Source organism: Acromyrmex echinatior, chromosome 8 (assembly GCF_024713525.1).
Source record: "Acromyrmex echinatior isolate Ae372 chromosome 8, ASM2471352v2, whole genome shotgun sequence".
Lineage (NCBI taxonomy): Eukaryota > Metazoa > Arthropoda > Insecta > Hymenoptera > Formicidae > Acromyrmex > Acromyrmex echinatior.
Genome location: NC_141859.1, coordinates 6,319,101 through 6,338,163, shown reverse-complemented (window position 1 = coordinate 6,338,163; position 19,063 = coordinate 6,319,101). Strand labels below are relative to the sequence as shown.

The 19,063-nt window shown below is 36.7% G+C and overlaps 3 protein-coding genes across 6 annotated transcripts in view; 2 read left to right on the top strand and 1 right to left on the bottom strand.

The window, feature by feature from the left end:
• Positions 1–1,683: 1,683 nt before the first annotated feature.
• On the top strand, positions 1,684–4,795 carry TTLL12 (Tubulin tyrosine ligase-like 12). Of its 3 annotated transcripts, none has more exons than XM_011053554.2 (2): positions 1,684–2,118; positions 2,367–4,795. In XM_011053554.2, the coding sequence occupies exon 2, from the start codon at positions 2,384–2,386 to the stop codon at positions 4,229–4,231; it is 1,848 nt and encodes a 615-aa protein (XP_011051856.2). In that variant the 5' UTR covers positions 1,684–2,118; positions 2,367–2,383; the 3' UTR covers positions 4,232–4,795. The 3 variants fall into 3 exon arrangements, with proteins under 3 accessions (XP_011051856.2, XP_087264922.1, XP_087264923.1); XM_087408796.1 differs by lacking the exon at positions 1,684–2,118 and having other exon boundaries at positions 2,471–2,603; positions 2,681–4,795; XM_087408797.1 differs by lacking the exon at positions 1,684–2,118 and having other exon boundaries at positions 2,695–2,863; positions 2,967–4,795.
• Positions 4,796–4,897: 102 nt separating this feature from the next.
• LOC105144487 (uncharacterized) lies at positions 4,898–8,739 on the top strand. Of its 2 annotated transcripts, none has more exons than XM_011053417.2 (6): positions 4,898–5,218; positions 5,362–5,818; positions 6,060–7,000; positions 7,095–7,320; positions 7,417–8,303; positions 8,411–8,739. In XM_011053417.2, the coding sequence occupies exons 1-5, from the start codon at positions 5,124–5,126 to the stop codon at positions 8,137–8,139; spliced, it is 2,442 nt and encodes an 813-aa protein (XP_011051719.1). In that variant the 5' UTR covers positions 4,898–5,123; the 3' UTR covers positions 8,140–8,303; positions 8,411–8,739. The 2 variants fall into 2 exon arrangements, with proteins under 2 accessions (XP_011051719.1, XP_011051718.1); XM_011053416.2 differs by having other exon boundaries at positions 4,951–5,218; positions 5,362–5,923.
• Positions 8,740–9,146: 407 nt separating this feature from the next.
• The window catches only part of tara (SERTA domain-containing protein 2 taranis), a 59,964-nt gene continuing 50,047 nt past the window's right edge, over positions 9,147–19,063 (bottom strand). The window contains exon 3 of the mRNA XM_087408798.1: positions 9,147–19,058. Coding sequence (XP_087264924.1) covers positions 17,676–19,058 — 1,383 coding nt within the window. The 3' untranslated portion in view covers positions 9,147–17,675. The remainder of the gene's footprint in view (positions 19,059–19,063) is intronic.

Sequence of the window (19,063 nt, the reverse complement as noted above, 5' to 3'; positions counted from 1 at the left end):
TTTCCTTGGTACTCAAGCAAGAGAAAAATTTTATATTATATAACAATAATTATCATTCATAATTATCATGTAATAAAGCCTAAATTTTCCATCGCGTTTTGATTTCAAATGAATTAACCATAACGAAATATCTGTTTCATGATACGTCATTTTGAATTGTCATTTTGATTCTCTTATGAATAATTAACTTTAGTACGTATCTTAGTTTTTGGTCCTTACTACACACGGTGGGTCTTCCGTGAATTAATTTTCATTAGTTCTATATAAAAATTATTATACAATTTTTACGTATATTTTGAAAATATTTGTGTAAAGTTATATATTTAGAATAAATTGTTATATACAATTGTTTTGTATATAATGTTGTTGAATATACATCAAAGAAAGAAATACACAGAACACAATAAATGACCTAAAAGTGCGTATTAAAGGTTAATCGTACGAGATAATAATCATAAAATGTGAGTATTCATATAAAGTATAACGTTTCGTATTATCTAATATATATAGGGATAATATTTATAGGGATTACGTTTTAAGGGGAAATGTGAAGAAGAACGGAACGACTACCCGGGCAACGTGCCTGCACGAGCAATTGTATGACTGTGAGGTGACTGCGCGTAAATATGACGCGTTGCTCGCCCGTCCTTTCGCGTCAAATTAAACCCTATGCCACTCGACAATCGTCTAACTCGAAATATTAATTTCACGAAATAAGTAAAATAATATATTCTTCACATTTTTAATATTCTTCGATGTTTTATGGTTTTATTTCTTAGATACGCTGCACACACATACACAACTCATCTAATATTGGGTAGATTAGTTATATTTGTATACGATAAAGTATTCTCATAATAAAGTACGCATTTGTGTACATATATTATTAAATTACAACTTCACATTTAATTACAATTTTCATGTAATATATTATTTTTTCATATATAATTATTCAATTACAATTTTCGTATAGTTTAATTAATTATTATTTTTAATTTACTTATTACTGTTTAATATTATTATTATTATTAATGTGAATATTATCTTTATATAATGAATTCGTTAACATTATATTATTATATTATTATATAATTCTAATTTAAAAATATACTCGCTATAAACAATTTTCACAATTTTGACACGACCGAATTATGTCTTTTTTTTTTTTAGAAAAATCATTCTGTAGTTTTATAAAAACTCAAATTTATAAGCGTCTTTCCAATTCACAACATGGCGGCGAGGTACCCACTACTGGTACATCAAAAATGAGATTAAATTGAGATTAAATTTGCTACAAATATATATTTGTTTAGGTTAAGATAAGTTATGTATGGGACACCAATTTATGTCAATTACTAGTCTCACTAGTCTGATTTCTAATACAAAGTCTACAATAGAAGTCATAGCGATATATAATAGTATCTTTAGTAGAAAATTGACCAACCAGAGTCTATTACATTTCTCATATTTAACTGTGATTGGTCAATTTTCTATGATTTAAAACGACTACTACGACTTCCATTGTAGATCCCGTATTAGACTTATATATTAAAATATATATATTAAAATCATATGCATTATTTGTTTCTTTAAAACTTCTCTAATATTACACAATAAAAATATATTATTCATTAATTTATAGTACTTATTATTATATTTTCTTTTATATTACTACGTTTACGCGACATCGTAAAATCGTTTTAATAAAAACCATTTTATAAAGCTGGCCAATTACAGTTCCATTCTTCCGAACTCGAGGAACAGCTGATTGTAACAAAGGTCTATGTTCTGTTTCATATTTATCATTAATTCCAAATTGTGATATATTAATAAAAAAATAATTTATGATTTTATTTTAATAAAATTTGTAAAAAAACAAAAATTTTGTGAATTTAAGAGAAATAGATGAAATTAGCGGAAAATTTGGAAAGACAGGAATTTTTGGAAAAACGGAAATAGGGAAAACTAGGGTGATTATTATATGCCAACAGGGAAATTGCTTCGCCGATATCTGGCAATACTGAGCTATACCAAATCCCACAGAACATATAGCAAATCCATAGAAGAAGTAGAAGATGCAAAGGAGCGTGTGTTAGTTAACCTATAATAATTCAAAATGTACATACCTTCATACATATTTTTGCAAGTTTTATTTATTATATTGCTATTTAAAGTAATGCATATATTTATTTAATTTGTATTAATATTTTGATAGTTTTTATTATTTTTGCACAAACTGGTTATTTTTCAATATTTCACATGTATCAATTTCAAGAAACATAGATTTTTTTTCTCTCTCTAAATATATATTTAACTTTGTTGTTTTTATATTGAAGAAATAATTGCTAAATATTTATTTGTTTTAGACTTATTTATTTTTGCAATGGATGGTGTAGACTTATTTAATGTGTTTCTTACAACACATAAAATACAACTTCAATCTTATGGTATCCCACATTTATTTTGGAAAGTTTTATATAAGAAATTAACAAATCAGATTTATGATGCTGGTCTTGTCTTCCAATTGATAAAAGTAGAATACGAAAATGGAGAAAGACATGTTACAGAACCAATATGGAAATTAATTGTATCTGCAGAGAATGGTATTTCTGTTCAAGATTCTAATAATATTTATCTTATTGATCATGCATGGACATATGATATCAGTAGTGTTCAACAGAATTTAGTTCAAGTTCCTGGCTTACTTGATCGAATGTGCATTCTCATGGGAGTAAATACAGAGCTGGATGAGCAGAAAAAAGTCGAGGATGTTACAAATGAAATGTGGCGTTACAATCAATCGTATTCGGTGAACTATGGAGAGATAGAAGATAGAATGCCAATATGGTACATTATGGACGAGGTTGGTTCAGCAATAAATCACAATGATGATCCAAATTTTAGAGCAGTCCCTTTTTTATATTTGCCGGAAGGTGTAATTTATACGCTTCTATTTCCTACAAAAGATGTTACTACAGGCGATGAAGTCACGAGAGATTTTGTGGAAGGTCAAACGAAGGATCCAAAAAAAAAACGCGCATTATTATTGCCTTGGGTCCATAATACTTTTGAAGATGAAAATTTTGAACAGAATGAACCAGACGCAGATTATTTTTTAGCAGGTCATGTTCCTGAAAGCTTGCCGGAGAACTTGGATTTAATTAAGGCAGATAACAGCAGAAAATTAAAGGTTTTTTCACAATACAGTTATGTGAATAATTACTTGACAGATTCAGCATTTGAAATTACTGACAACGAAGAAGAGGCAGACATATTATGGTTTGTATCTCACTACAAGACGTACAACGAATTAAATGTTTCTTCGCCTCACGTTTTTGTAAATCAATTTCCGTATGAGAATATTCTGACGACAAAAGATCTTTTATCGATTGTATGCAGAAAAAAGGCAATGGACAAATTGTATGACTCGGATACTCTTGAAACTTATCCAGTATGGTTACCGACGACATATAATTTGAGCACGGAATTGGTACAATTTATTGCTTATTTCATGCAACGAGCAAATAAGGATTTGGATAATCATTGGATTTGCAAACCGTGGAACTTGGCAAGAGGTTTAGATACTCATATCACGAATAATCTTTATTATATTCTACGGCTGCCTTGCACAGGCCCAAAAATTGTGCAGAAGTACATCGAACGGCCAGTTTTATATAATAGATCAGATATTAATCAAGTAAAATTCGACGTGAGATACGTTGTATTGCTTAAATCTGTAAAGCCGCTACGTGCGTATGCTTATGCAAACTTCTTCCTGCGTTTTGCGAATCAATCGTTCGCACTGAACAATTTTAATGCTTATGAGCAACATTTTACCGTGATGAATTATACCGAGGAGAATTCACTATTCCATGAGAAATGTGCCGATTTCATCGTAGAATGGGAAAATCAGTATCCCAATTATCCCTGGAAAACTTATGTCGAGCCAAAGATTCTTTCTGTTTTAAGACAGACCTTTGAAGCTGCAGTCGCGCAGCCGCCTCCAAAAGGAATAGCCGAAAGTCCGCAAAGCAGAGCCGTATATGCTGCCGATATGATGTTGGAATGGAGAGACTGCGAAATGCAACCCAAGCTGTTGGAAATAAATTTTACTCCCGATTGTCAGCGTGCGTGCGAATATTATCCAGACTTCTACAATGACATTTTTAAATGTTTGTTCCTAGATATCGACAATCCAGAAGTTTTTCATGCATTAGATTCAACCGGCTAGTAATATCAGATTGTTTATATAATTTAAATAATAATGTTATTGTATGCATTGTATGTGTATATATATATATATATATATATATATGTAATATAAATATATATATAAATATATATATATTCAAATAGCAAACGATCATGCGTTTTGAATAATTTAGTTATAATATATAGCAAAAAAATCAACAAACAAAAATCTAAGTCATACAACATTTAAGAAGTACTTTTAAGAAGTGCTCTTGAAATGTATTTTTGTTTATGTATGTATATGTGTGTGTGTACGCGCGCGCGCGGGTGTGTACATATACACATTTATAGATATATAGATTGTTGAAGAGAGAAGAGAGTATATTTGTTAATAGATTATAGCTAAATTATTTAAAATGTGATCGTTTGCTACTTAAATGAATTCATATTCATGAGCGATGGAATATATGTGATCATTGAACAATTCGTATTTCGAACTCATATTAATGTCGGACCGATGAATCGTGTCTATTTCATAATATCACTTTCAATATTTACATAGATTTCTAATTTAGCATTAATTACATTTACATTAACAACTGAATTGCATTACGAAATTAATTATATTTGTGAGTTAAATTTCCGGCCAGTTTATGACTTTGCGTTATCTTTTATTCATTAAAATTAATTAGCATAAAGAATTCATATAGATTTAATTGTAAGTTTAGACTGGGATATATTCATAATTTTAAAATGAAGCGCCATGAATTAGTTCGTGAAACATAAGTGAATCGGCGTAGCAGTCGCGGCTTCTTTACAAACAGCTTTTCATTTCTTGATTCTCTTACCTCCGAATTATAGAAACTTTCCATGGAAAGAGCTTTGACAACAAACTTGATTTTTTTACTTCCAATTAGAAATAATCATCCAAGATGAAAATTGTTTGTGCTGCGTTAAATTGCAAATATTCTTCAGAAAACGAGGATTCCTCGAATGTTACTTTTATCAATTTTCCCAACAATGACACGTAAGTATAATATTTTTTCTGATGATTTATTTTTGATGTTTAGATAATTATTAAATTCATTATGCTTATGTTATCATTGCTCGAAAACTACAACTATTATACTCATTGTTTTATAATTTGAATTTTGACAATAATTTTTATAGAGCCAAAGTATGGGCAGAATGTTGTGGCAGATTGGATTTAGCTACAAAATCAAATGCGGAATTGCATTCGAATTATTACATTTGTTCTCATCACATTGAAGATCGCTGTTATATAAGCAAAACTATTCCCATTGTTGTAGAAGAAGGAACCATTCCCACTTTATTTGGGACTGGCTTGACTACTGACGATGAAGATTCGATAAATATGTTTCATAAGGCACAGCATCTCCAAGAAATAAGTGACAATGTGCCTTTAACATATTGCGATATGAATGTCGAGATAGACGAATATCATAATATCTCTGTCAAATTTGCCAATTTATGTCGAATCTGTGGAATATCCACTTTGGATGGAATAGATATCTTTGCAACCAAGGGCATAGAACTTAAATTAAAAGAAAGAATAAATTTACATATGCCTATCTCGATTGATGTAAACGATTCATTATTACGGAAAGTATGTACCGATTGCTGTAATAAATTGGAAGTTGTACATTCACTAGTTGTCTCATGTCTTAGAACTGACATGCGCTTAAAACAATTTCTAAATATTGACAGAGAAGTAAGAACTAATATAATATTAGTCGATATTATAATTATAAATATTTTTTAAGTTACATTTTTTTATTAAAAAAATTTTTAATTTAAAAAAGTTTTTAAAATATATTTATTATATTCATAAATATTTTGTTTTGCAGCCAGAATACGAAAATAAGTACAATGCATTGATTGACGAATGTTCCTTAGAGATAGTCCAAGAAATGTGTATGGACGATAATTTGCATAATCCTAATTCATTTACTATAAATAAAATGATAAACTCTGATTCAGAAAGTTTAAGAGAATTAGAAAATGGAGAATGTACTGAAATACAGAATAATAATTTTCAAAGCATTTCGAAAAATGTGCCGTTAGAACTAAATACTCTAATCCAAACTTGTAGAGAAGTTAACAGTAAAAGTAATGCAAATGAGACTATCACAGAAGAGATATTAAACTTGCAACAAGATAAGATCCAAAATGGAAGTCTTAGTGTTATATGTCTACAATGCCAAACTTTCTGTGAAACACAGGAAATATTTGAAAATCATAAAATAATTTGTAATAAGACACAAGATATCTCTGAACATGTAGATATGTGTAAAACTCCAGAAAATGGAAATCAACTTAATCGTGAAAGAGAAAATTTTCAGACACATAAAAAAACATTTTATGATAAGCAAGTTACTGATAAAAACTACGAATCAGTGCATTGTACTGTTTGCAACCAAGCGTTTGCATGTCAGCAGGATTATGATAATCACAAATATCTTCATGAAAATCTTATTGAAACGAATAAAAGATGTGGTCATTGTGAAAAAGTATATCATGACAAAAAAAATTTGTTAATACACATTATGGAATCGCACGAGGGACAATTATTATTTAAGTGCTCTACATGCAATAAAACATATGAGAAGTGGTCTAGTTTAGATATTCACGAAGCTACTCATAGAATAGATAAACCCTATCTTTGCGATCTGTGTGGAAAAAGTTTTAAGCATTCCAATAATTTAAGGGGCCATAAAAGAATTCATTTGGACGAAGCTATAAAGAAAAGACACGTGTGTGAGATCTGTGGTAATGCATTTAGATCACGGTAATTGAAGAAATTTATACTTAAGATTATTCCAACTAAATTCAGAAAAACAGAAAGGATTACATTTTACGCAACTTGTTTCTTGTGTTTACAGATTTCATTTGCGAGAACATATGAATCAGCACGATGATAACAGACCCTATTGTTGTGAACAATGCGGCAAAGCTTTTTACAAAAGGATTCAATTGCGACAGCACAAATTATCACATGGCTCTAATAGGCATACATGTTCGATTTGCGGTACAACGTTTAATCGTAGAGGGAATATGATCGCACATATGAAACGGCATAATAACGATAATGGAGGATATAAATGTAGTGTAAGTATTTTATAAAAATTATGAACTTTAATATCAGTTATATTCTCATCGAAAATTAATTGGAAACAATAAGAAAAATTGTACATTTTATTATAGGTTTGTGCCTACAAATGTAAATCTATGAGCGAATTAAAGATACACAGGAAAAATCATACCGAGGAGGAAATAGTGGACAGCATTAAGAAGAAATGTACCGATAAGGACATATGGCGTTGTAATATTTGTAATAAAATATTCTCAAAGCGCGCCATCTTGTTAAATCACGAGCGCATACATGAAGATGATAAGTTTTATGAATGTGATGAATGCGATAAGAAATTAGCAAGTAAAAGCTCGTTAATGTATCATAAGAAGTCGAAACATTTGAGAGAGAAGCCGCATATGTGTCATTATTGCGGAAATTCGTTTGTTTCGAGAGAGGCGCGGCTAATTCATGAAAGGATACATACCGGTGAACGCCCTTACATTTGCAAGGTGTGCAATACGCAGTACAGATGTTCCAGTAATCTTAGCCAGCATATGAAGATCCACACGGGTCTGAAGCCGCATAAGTGCCATTTTTGCGACAAAGGTTTTACGCGTAAAGGCGCGCTAACTGTACACGAAAGAATCCACACGGGTGTTAAGCCTTATTCTTGCGAGACCTGTGGTAAAAGCTTCTCACAGAAGAATGACATGTTAAAGCATATTAAACGCACAACTGCAGATGGATGCAGCGCAGTTATTGTAACTAAATCATTAAACGAAAATAAAAATATGTTAAAGCACACTGTGATGCATGAGCAAGACTCCTTAGTAATTTCGAATATCAATGCATGATACATTTTTAAATTTATGTCAATAATGTCTCTTCGGAAATTAAATAATTTTAGTAATAATGACAATAATTGTATATATAATATAATACGATGAAAACATCAAAACATCAAAACGTAGAAAGAGAGCAATTAAAATTCATCTCTGTCAAGTTATTATCAAAAAAGGTATAAAAAAATTGTACTTGAAGACGCTAGTACTTTTCTATATACTCTTCTATATGCTATATCTATTTGCTAAATTATTTTTCTCATTTTAATCTCATATGTTACAGTCTCCTGATTAATACAAGTTCTTCAAGAATGCAAGAAATCATCGAATTTTGACTGAATATTTATAGGAATGGAAGTTTTAAGTTACTAGCGAAGGAACGACAATATAAAAACATTCTAAGAATATAGAAGTCAGATAAGATTATTTTATACTGATAAAACAATATTTCTGTCTGGTTATACTATTCTTATTGGAGATATACATTGTTGAAAGACTGATGTGCTATCTAGAAGCAAAAAAATTTTATGTGATTGCAAGTGACAGAAATTAAATATGTCAATATTTTCTCGATATGTAAGTATAATAAAGAAATTATTGCCTTTCTTTTAATTTCTAGACAATTCTTATCTAAAAGGTCAACATCTAAAATCGCATTTATATTTAAATTCAAATATCTATATCTATTTTATTCTCTATAATGAAATTAAAATAAATATTTGTTGTACCCAATATGAAATCTCTAAATTATCCAGATGTTCGAAAAGCTACACATCAGGCTTCGTAAAGCTGATGATTTGATGAAGTCTGATGCTGGTATTTCCATAAAAAATATTGTAGTTTGTTAAAACAAATTGCATCGACATCTATAATAGAAAAAATGAAGATCGCTTTACAAGTCATGATTTAAACTTTATAAACAATACTCAAACTGGCTTGGCAAGCAATCATCTGAAAGCGTTCATTTATATCTTGATAGCCTACCCGCATTGCTGAAAGATGAGGAGCAATAAAAGTCGTTGTTATATATAGAATAATACTCTTTATTGTTTTTGATAGTTGTTGTTTTTCATATCGTGCGCTGCAGTTTCTTTTTACTCAACTTTTGTCATTCAATATCCAGTTAAACGACTCCCCGTTTTACTGTCAGTTCTGCTGCTAATATATTTTGGTAGAACAGTACGTGATACAACTCCACGATTTTAGAACAAAGAGAAACGAAAGGAAATGGCGACACGCCCGATCACTCGCGAACACACGTGTGCCGTATTATTCGTCGACCGCATATAGGACTAGAGTAATTGCGATTTCTCTCCCGTGTAACACTTGTTCGCCGATTATATATTTTTTTCTTCTCAATTCCTAAATGATCGAGGAGCACACGTGCTTTTTTTTTTGTGCGCAAGTAAAAACGTGGGCCCGATCGAGTCGCATGCGATTTCGTCTTGCTCGCTCGAACGGCGACGACCGACGACCGGTGGTCTTTTTTGTTTTTTTAAAATTCGTCATATTCGTTATACAATAATTTTGTATTTTTTCCCCCTTTTTATAGTTTTCTTTTTAGACGCAATGCCACGCTCTTCCTACGTTATAATCGAGTGATCGGTGCGTGGTCGTCGACGATACAATTACGCATTTTTCTCAGAGTATAATATCTCCGGCTCTGTTAAAACGCGCGTACCCGGCACGGCGTCAGGGTCGAATCAAGGCGGACGACTCGGAAAAGAGTTCGTTCGAGAGCACGGAATAATTTTCAGCGATGTTGCCGCTCGATCGCTCGGTTAGTCGCGGGCTCGTATTCGTTCGTGAACGGAAACGAAACTGCACCGTAGGTGCTGGGACAGCGGGAGAGAACGCTTCCGGGCTCTCGCCGTCCCGTCGCGACGACGGGCGCTAACGCACTTCCGGAAAGCGCTTGTAATCCGGATGATCCGAAAGTGCCGCTGTGCCGTGCGTTTGCTCGACGCGGCCGACGACACCGCCTCGACTCGCAACCGCCCCCCTTTTTTCTTTCTTTTTTTTTTACCCCATATTACTCTCTCATCTTCTTTAAATTAATTATTTCTGTCTCTCTTTCTCTGTAACCATCGTTCTTTGCGCTACTATTTACAATGTACAATCGTGCATCCTTCCTGCCCTAATTTCTTACGACAGCGTCGAGTCGCGCGCGCCTGATCGCTTTCCAATCGACGGCTTTCTCATCGTCCCTTTTTCGTCTTTTGCTTCTTGTTTACAACCTTCTGAAGGGACGAAGGAACAGAGTCGAGGGTGGTAAATCAGTTCGCATTTGACTCAAATTTTATAGTACGCAAAGTAAATGATTCTCGATCAGATGTCATTGACATAATTATAATTTATGCTCAATATGTAACATAAGCTCAATATGTTGAGACAAATTACAAATTAATATGTGAATTATTTTCGTTAATTCTAAGAGAAATATGTTCTAGGTATGATACTTCCGTCAAACTTTATTTTTAAATGATTTTTGTTCGTAAAGTCGGTTCGAAAAAATTAATCAGCAAGATACGAAAAAAAGAAATTTTTGATGAGTATTATTGAATTGCCACGAGTCGTCGTAAGCGCGAATGAAAATAAATTTCGTCCGAATATCACCGCAACGAGGAGGAAGAATCGATCGCCGCGCGAGCTCGTCGCCGCCTCATATTATTTATCAAGATAAATATATACATATATATGCATACAATAATAATAATAATCTTATACACATATACACGCACACGTACACGTATACGCATACATATATATATATATATATATACACTTTTTCTTTAATATATAATATATATCTTATTTATATATATATTTTCTCAATATTAAACTTATTATATCCTCTTTTTCATTTCGCTTAAACGTATCTTCGCGCACGTGCTATTTATACTATTTACAAACGCCTCCATCCGGCATCCCATTAAAAAAAAAGAGAAAAAAAAAGGAAAAAGGTGAAAGGGAAGAACGGGAAGAAACGCGATAACCGCCAGAGTATCGTGTCGCACACACCGCTGTCACTTGTATGCACGTCGGCGTGCCGAGGACTCCGCGCCGCGGCCTTGCCGTCGCGCTTAACAGCCGTAACTTTCTCCCTTCGGCGGTTTTTAGGCACTTCACGAGATACGCGTGTCCGATCGCGAGCTACGCGTCAGCGTGTAATCGCGAAAAGAAAAACAAGCAAAGCTCCACGTACCGATGCCGGCAGCGCTCGCACATTCTCGCGCTTTCGCTTCTGCGTGGGAGTCGAAGCGACGTTGGACCACCTCGCGAGGATATTCATCGGCGTCCGTTTAAAGATCTCAAAGATTTTTGCGTCTCTTGGACATTTGAGACGTCTGAAAATGTCCCACAATCAGACTTTTTTTTTTTTATGTCGAGGGGATTCGCAGGCAAAAGTGGATTTCCATATTTTCTCCATAACTTATTCTACAATTGCGTAAGCACAGATGTAAGTGAGGTAGTGATAAGAATTCGATCGATTACACACACAGTCGAATATTTTCTTCAGCTGCATGAATTCTTACAACTACGATCACATATAACTATACTCACAAATTAATTAACAGTAATTATAGAATAGGCTTAAGAAGTGACACTTGATTGCAGATAATTTTTGTAGATTCAGAAATCGCGTGATAGAATTGATGATCTTTTTATCAATTGTTATCCAACTACTACTTGTGTGCGATCGCGAGACGCTGCTGGCGCGGAAAGTATCCAACATTAAGCCCATTCTACATTGCGTAAGCGTAATTGCAAATGGTTGCAGTTTTAAAAATTGATGAATCACAGTCGCGTATTCTCAAATTCGACTGTGATTGGTCAATTCTTAGTACTACGCTTACGTAATCGTATAATGGACTTTACTTAACATTTTTAGAAATATGCTTTACGAATTTTTACGCCTCCGGACAAACGGAAGATACATAAGTAACCTCTTCGATCGAGATATTGTATATTGAACAACTTATATTTGCTCGATATTGATTTATGATTTAATTATACTCTGGTAGAAAAATTTCGCTGAAATTATTTCACATTTTGAAACATTTTTATATTTTCGGCGAAATTTCAGTTTAATTTCAGCAATTTTTAGTTGAAAGATTCATCTTTAATAAAATTTTAGCAAAATCTCAGAAAAATCTCAGCATAAATTTCACAGACATTTCAGTGCAATTTCAGCGAATTAACATTATTATAGCATATTTTCAATATGTTAACTGAAAAATTCACTTTCAGTGAATTTTCAGCAAATTTTCAGCAATTTCAAAACATGGAATCATTTCAGCAAAATTTTTTCACCAGGATAATAAATGATTATCAATATTGAATTATTTTATTCGATCTCTCTCGAAGAAGAGAAGGAAGGATTTGATTAAAGGAAACGTATGCGATTTAAGACACGCGCGTACGATTCTTCGCTTCCAGTAATTTCGCTCGGAATTAACAATATCGTGGAAGAACAACGTAGCTGCTCCACCGAAAACCAATGAGTGAAATGTCAGTTAAATTCAATGATGAAGTCAGTTAAATTAATTATTCACCGTTTTACGAAAAATCGACGATTTACAGTGACTTATGGCGACAGCATACTAATCGTATTTAAAATTACAATCAGAATTGTAATTATAATGGCATGTGAGAAAAATGTGAATTTCTAGAAAAGAATATTGCTGTATTATCTTGTTTTTCCGCGGAGCAGTCAAACGCATACCGAATCCTTCCTTCAGCGTACAATAACTGGAGGGCGAATCGAATTAGAAACAAAAAAAACTCTCCTGTCAATTCGTCTTCCGTTCGTCTCGATTCAGTCAGCGGGATGTCCCGGAGTTACGAACGTTCGAAAATTGAGTATTTTCCTAATTTCGGGCTAGACATTAAAGATTTAGATTTCCGTTTTATCGATTCGAATCACAATTCGACGGATACAAGTTTCGAAACGCTAACGGCGAAAGATAGCCGGATGATCGCCAATGACAGCTTAGGATACTTAAAATCTAAGACGAATTCTCTCTCTCTCTCTCTCTCTCTCTCTCTCTGTCGGAAAGGAGCTACTCTCCCGTCTAATCACACTGCTCTTTCCCTGAGAGGTGCGAGCCCTTGCATTTGCACGGCTTGCGATTCCGTTCACCCGCCGTTACTTCGTAACGTTCGACGCCCAACGCGCATACAACGCATACGCAAAGGACACGTGTGTGACACTCACGCGCGGTTAAACGCATGGGTTTGTACGTACGTTCATTCCCTAAATTCCCCGCAGCTTGTTAAAAGTAATATTGCTCGTTGTTTCCGCGGAAAAATCGCGCGAAGAAAGGGATGGGGGGAACATTATCATCGGACAAGGACGGTTCGTTGGAAAGGGAATAGAAGGGGGTTTGCGGAAGAGGGAAGATGCGCGTTTGACAGAAGATATGCCAATCGTATGTGTGCTATAGTACAAAGTAGAAAATGGAACTCGAGGAAGGATCTTCGAAGGATAGTCGACACGTAGGGTGGGACGAAAGGTATGAAGGGTCTCTTCTTTCTCGACGATTCGCGTTTATGCTTAAGAGCTTAGACTTAGTATAAGTAACGCATATTATATGTATATATATATGTACAAGTACTTAGCATACCTCGCGTATATCTTCGTGTACGTATAGATGTACTGTGTGTCTGTGTGTGTGTGTGTGTGTATGTGTGTTTTGTGTTTGTGTCGCGTGTCATATAAGAGAGAACATCATTATATATAATTACAATTTAAATCAACTCTATATCGCGATAATCACATCACCCCTTTTTACACACATACGCTTCTTGCTCTCCCTTTTCTCTCGCACTCCCGCTTACTCACATTCACCCTCGCGTTTAAGTAATCAGTCGAGTCGATAAGTTACTATTATTACTCTCTTTCGTAACGTTAGACTTTCTTAAATCGTTTAGCTTTTAAGTATAGCTGCTCTTCAATGGATTCGTGGACGTTGAGGGCGAGATCGCGCACGGATTTACGCGAGAAGATGCGTCCGGGGTCGAGCGGGCTTTTAAATCGACCTTAACTCCGAGCGTTTCGCCTTCTTCACGCGCGCGCACGCCGGCCACTCTCTAATTTATTTTATATATATATATATATATATATATATATTTATATATATATGTATGTGTGTACATATGATACATTTATGGGAGATCAGTGGCGCGCAGTGGCCACCGTGCGACGATCCGAAGGGGAGAACGATATCCCGATCTCTAAAATGCAGGTACATTTGTCGACGTCGTATGTCGAGACACAAGATATCCACACGAAGGCGTCGGCGTCTCGCGTTAATCTCCTTTGGACGCGTCTCTTATCTTTTACACACATATATACACATATACACACGTGCGATACACATACATACAAACAAACGTACGCGATGCTCGACGTGGCCTGCTGCTGCACCCCATTCGTAATTACCTCCCTTCATGATTTTTCAATAATTCTCTCTTTCCGATATTACATGGATATGTGTGAAGAGAGATTTCTGACATCTTCAAAAGAATGTAATTTTTTAAATCTCGTTATAATTAACTACAGTAAATTTCATTAGACTTAAAAATTTCATTTTTTATTTTTAGTACTCACTTTATGTACCCCGTTTCTCTCTTCTACTTGCGACAATTTTAGCGTATAATAAGTTTTCATATTCTCTCTTTCTTTTTTTTTTTGTAAGATGTTTTTAATTTTTTTAATATTTTCGTATTTATTTATGGCAAGTTTCATGGTCATTCTAATAAAATAATTAATGCGGAGTTCGCATTTAAAATCGAGTTATACTGGCCCACGTCATGCATTTTAGGGTTAATCCGTTGCGTTGAAGCTTAATGGACTTTGAAAACCTAATGGACTACTTTGCATGCTTAATTTTCACATTTCAACTTGCGATTAGACTTTGTGATTGAGACAATCACGGCATATATTTCCCCGCTGAATCGCGATGAAAAAAAATGCTGAAAGAATTCTAAATAAATATTACTATTCGTTGAAAAAATAATCAGTGCACAGATTGCCATTATTAATCAGTGAGCGTTCACGTTAAAAAACACGTGTCGCTTTAAAATAAAAATAACAAATATATATCTTCATCTACACTTTACACACACGTGTGTGTCCGTGTCCGTGTGTGTCCGCGTGTGTGTGTGTGTGTGTGTGTGTGTGTGTGCGTGCGCGCGTTTATATCCCATAGAGATATAATGTAAAAATCAAGGTAGATAAAGATTATTATTTGTGAGATCTCGTAAAATCGCTATATGAAAATAACTTTTGTTCTGCTCGTAATGTTCTTAAACGGATGCACTCACTGATTAAACCGCATATTTTAAGCTCAAACACATCCCGCAGTTTCAACGCAAATGTTTCAAACCCTCTCACTCATTGTTCTTTTACTTCCTCGCAACATGTAAACAATTAATCGAGACCCAATTGCACCAACCCGATTCAACCTGTTCAATAATTTGCTGTACGTACATAAATTACGACTTTATTTTTAATGCGATGAACATTTCAGCTTATGTTAAGTCCCGTAATCGCATATGTCAATGTATCAGACAAAAATGATTGCCAGGTATTTCCATTTTAAGAGCATTATGTAGGATCCGATTAATTTTTTAATAGCTAGATTCAGGCCTTTTAATTTATAATCTCCCGACATACGAGATGAGACATTCGAACAAGCAGAATCTACGCTGGATCGATGGTGCCGAAAGTATTTCAAGTTCGAGACGCCGACATCTTCGACTTACATCGTATCACGCTTACAACGGCAGGACACGCGTCACGATGACCCCGAGCGACGGACGCTACGAGCGATCCGTGCGAATTCGGTATGTCTTCGGCTTAATGTATGCCCGTGTCTATGTATCTTTGTGTATATATATATATATATTTGTGTGTATATGTGTGTGTCCAGAGGATAGAAGCACCAGGATGCAGCCGCTCTGTAGCACCGTACGACTTGCGTGCACTCACACTCGCACGTGTCTCCTCGTGTAATATAGGCCACGGCAGTCGTATGTATACTGTCTGTTTGTCTGAATGTGCGTCTGTATGGTTGTGTATATATTGTTGAATGCATGTGGATGCGTGTCGTGTGTATATATATATATATATATATATATATATATATATATATATGTATATGCGCGAGTAGCGTATCGTTGGTGATTATCATCGATTGTTCCTCCCAGAGACGCGGACCTCGACATCGCACGCCATTCCACGAAGAAAATCCCTCGGACGATCTGAGGCTGCGAACGAGAACGGCGAGGGAGCAGAAGGCTCCCCAGGCCGGAAGACTTCGATCGCAACGTTTCTCGTTGGTTTTTCCAGTCTCGAAGAGGAAGCTTCTTCGCACTCGACGTAGCCAATATATTCTCTCTCTCTCTCTCTCTCTCTCTCTCTCTCTCTCTCTCTCTCTCTCTCATCTCTCCTGTCCGTTCTCTCGAATCTCTCTATACATTTTCTTGTACATCTTAATCACCTTCGGAGGATTCGCACGTGGATTCTCGAGCCTGCAAATGCAAGTGCAGAAACATTGTCTCAATCTTCCTAGGATCACATTTATCAAATTATTATTATTATTACGCACTATTGAAGAGTTGATCATTATCGACAGTTTTCTCTTAAATCTTGAGATACATTATCTCGAGGCGTGTGTAAATTACGCTTGCACCTGGTCTCGAAATTCCACGGCGGAGATGATACACGCGGGTCTTATGTACGCGGTAGTTTAACAAACGAAAGTTATCGTCCGAATATTTGTCAGGACACCAGATCATCGCGAATAGCAGCACCTGTCGACACGCGGACAGTAAAGGCTTTCTTTCCCTTATCCTCTCTTCTTCTCTCTCTCCCCGTTCTTAATTCGTTCGTTAAGCCCTCAGAGCGCTCTATTTTGTCTGCACCTGCGGATGCCGCGTGTCATGACGCGTCCGTCCCTCGGGGAGCAGAACGTTGGGAGACACGTTGATTAGCGATAGTAATAATAGTAATAGTAGTAATAGTATTAGAGTAAGAGTAGTAATATAGTATTACTAGCAATAGTAGCGATAGTAATAGAAGTAACAATAACGATAGTGAGGAGGGAGGGGAGGTAAATAGTTTCGGGGGGGGATGGTAGTAGAAGTAATGGTAACGGTAGGGTCGGTAATGATAGCCGATAGTGATGGAGTAGGAGCGGTGGTAAAAAGAACGGAGGAAGAACAAAAATGTCACAGAAGGTCTTGTATCGGTGTATACGTGTCCATTTGTATGTATTAGTGTGTACACGTGTAATTGACGCGACAATAAATTAACGCGAAACAGAAAGTGAAGGCGGCTCCTCGAGGAGTCGCCAGCCGGACGTCGAGCGCTCCAGAGGGTGGGCGAGAGATCCATATTCACCACCGCCTCTCGCCCGCACGCCTTTTCAGAATCCACGAATTGCGGATCGCGAGCTGCGTTGGTTATCGCGGACTTATTTGCCCTGCGGCGTTAGCGGATAGAAATCGATGAGATGACTCAACGACGTCAAAGTCGAGGGCTATGATCCTACACACATCAACGACTCGTGCGTACTACTGCTGCTACCAACGTTGCTGACGCCGGCGCTTCCAATGACATTGCTATTACCGCAGCTGCTGCCGCAACTGTTCCCTGACGACATCAGGTGTTGCTGTTGCTGCTGCTGCTGCTGTTGCTGCTGCTGCTGCTGCTGTTGCTGTTGGTGATGATGATGTTGATGGTGATGATGGTGGTGGTGGTGGTGGTGATGATGATGCTGTTCCTGGGTCGTCGTTGTACTTCTCAGAATGTCATCCGCTGAAAGAGGCGTCAGCTTCCACCCGGGCATAAAATCCAGGTCGAGATCGGGCCCAATGTCCACATCCAGTAATTCGTTGTTGTTGAGCGGGTCGAGTGGCGACTGACTCGATAAAGATAGTACACTACCCCAATTGATCGATCGGCTGTCGTCGCTGTCACCGATGCCAGAATCGACGTCAGTCTCGCCTGACGACGTTGGGGGCACAGGGAAAGGTGTTAACCTACCCTGTTCGGGCGGTTGCAATTGAGCGATTGGAGCCGGCACGACCGGCTCCATAGGTGGTGGACTCCTGTCCCTTTCCATCTCACGTTCCAAGTGTCTCAAAGTATTGCAGATCAGTACCGATCGGTGGAGGCTCGGATCCGGGAATTGGCGGTACCTGGCGAGTTTGCACATTGAAATGTTAAGCACGGCGAGCCGCCGCTGCCTGTAACAGGCTCGGCCGCGCCGACACCAGCTGGACTTGGAACCTTCGCAACACCGCTCGTTCGCCCGGTAACTCGAACCGAGCTCCAGATAGCTCTTGCCGTTTTCCTCTCGACGTATCGTTGGTGGCTCGTAATGATGAAGAGCGCCCCATTGTGGTTGAGATCTCGATAGCTGGCTGTAACCGTTGCTGCCGATAGGACTAACGGTGGTGCGTTGGTGATGATAATAATGATGCAACTGTGTCACTGTGGACGAGGCCGATGTCGAGGATGACGCCGGCGATTGTTGTTGTTGCTGCTGTTGCTGTTGTTGTGACTGCTGCTGCTGTTGCTGCGCCTGTTGCGGCGATTGGGAAGATGGATGGTGTTGCGACGGGTGTTGCGGGGATTGCTGTTGCTGCTGTTGCTGCTGCGACTGCGGAGAACTCGTCGTCGAGGGCTGGCACGAGTTCGTCGCCTGTAGGCAAGGCGAGCTCACTTCCATCTCGTAATATGACGTTGATGTCTGGTTCAGGGGCGGCCCATAACTGTCGTCCATCGCCCACCAGCTACCATCCACGCGTCCGAGCTTCGACGGACTCTCGCCTAAGTCCATGTGGAATTCCATACAGCCGACACCACCCTCCAATTTGCGTTTTCCTGCCGTCGCCTGCAGACCCATCATTGCACAACTCTGAA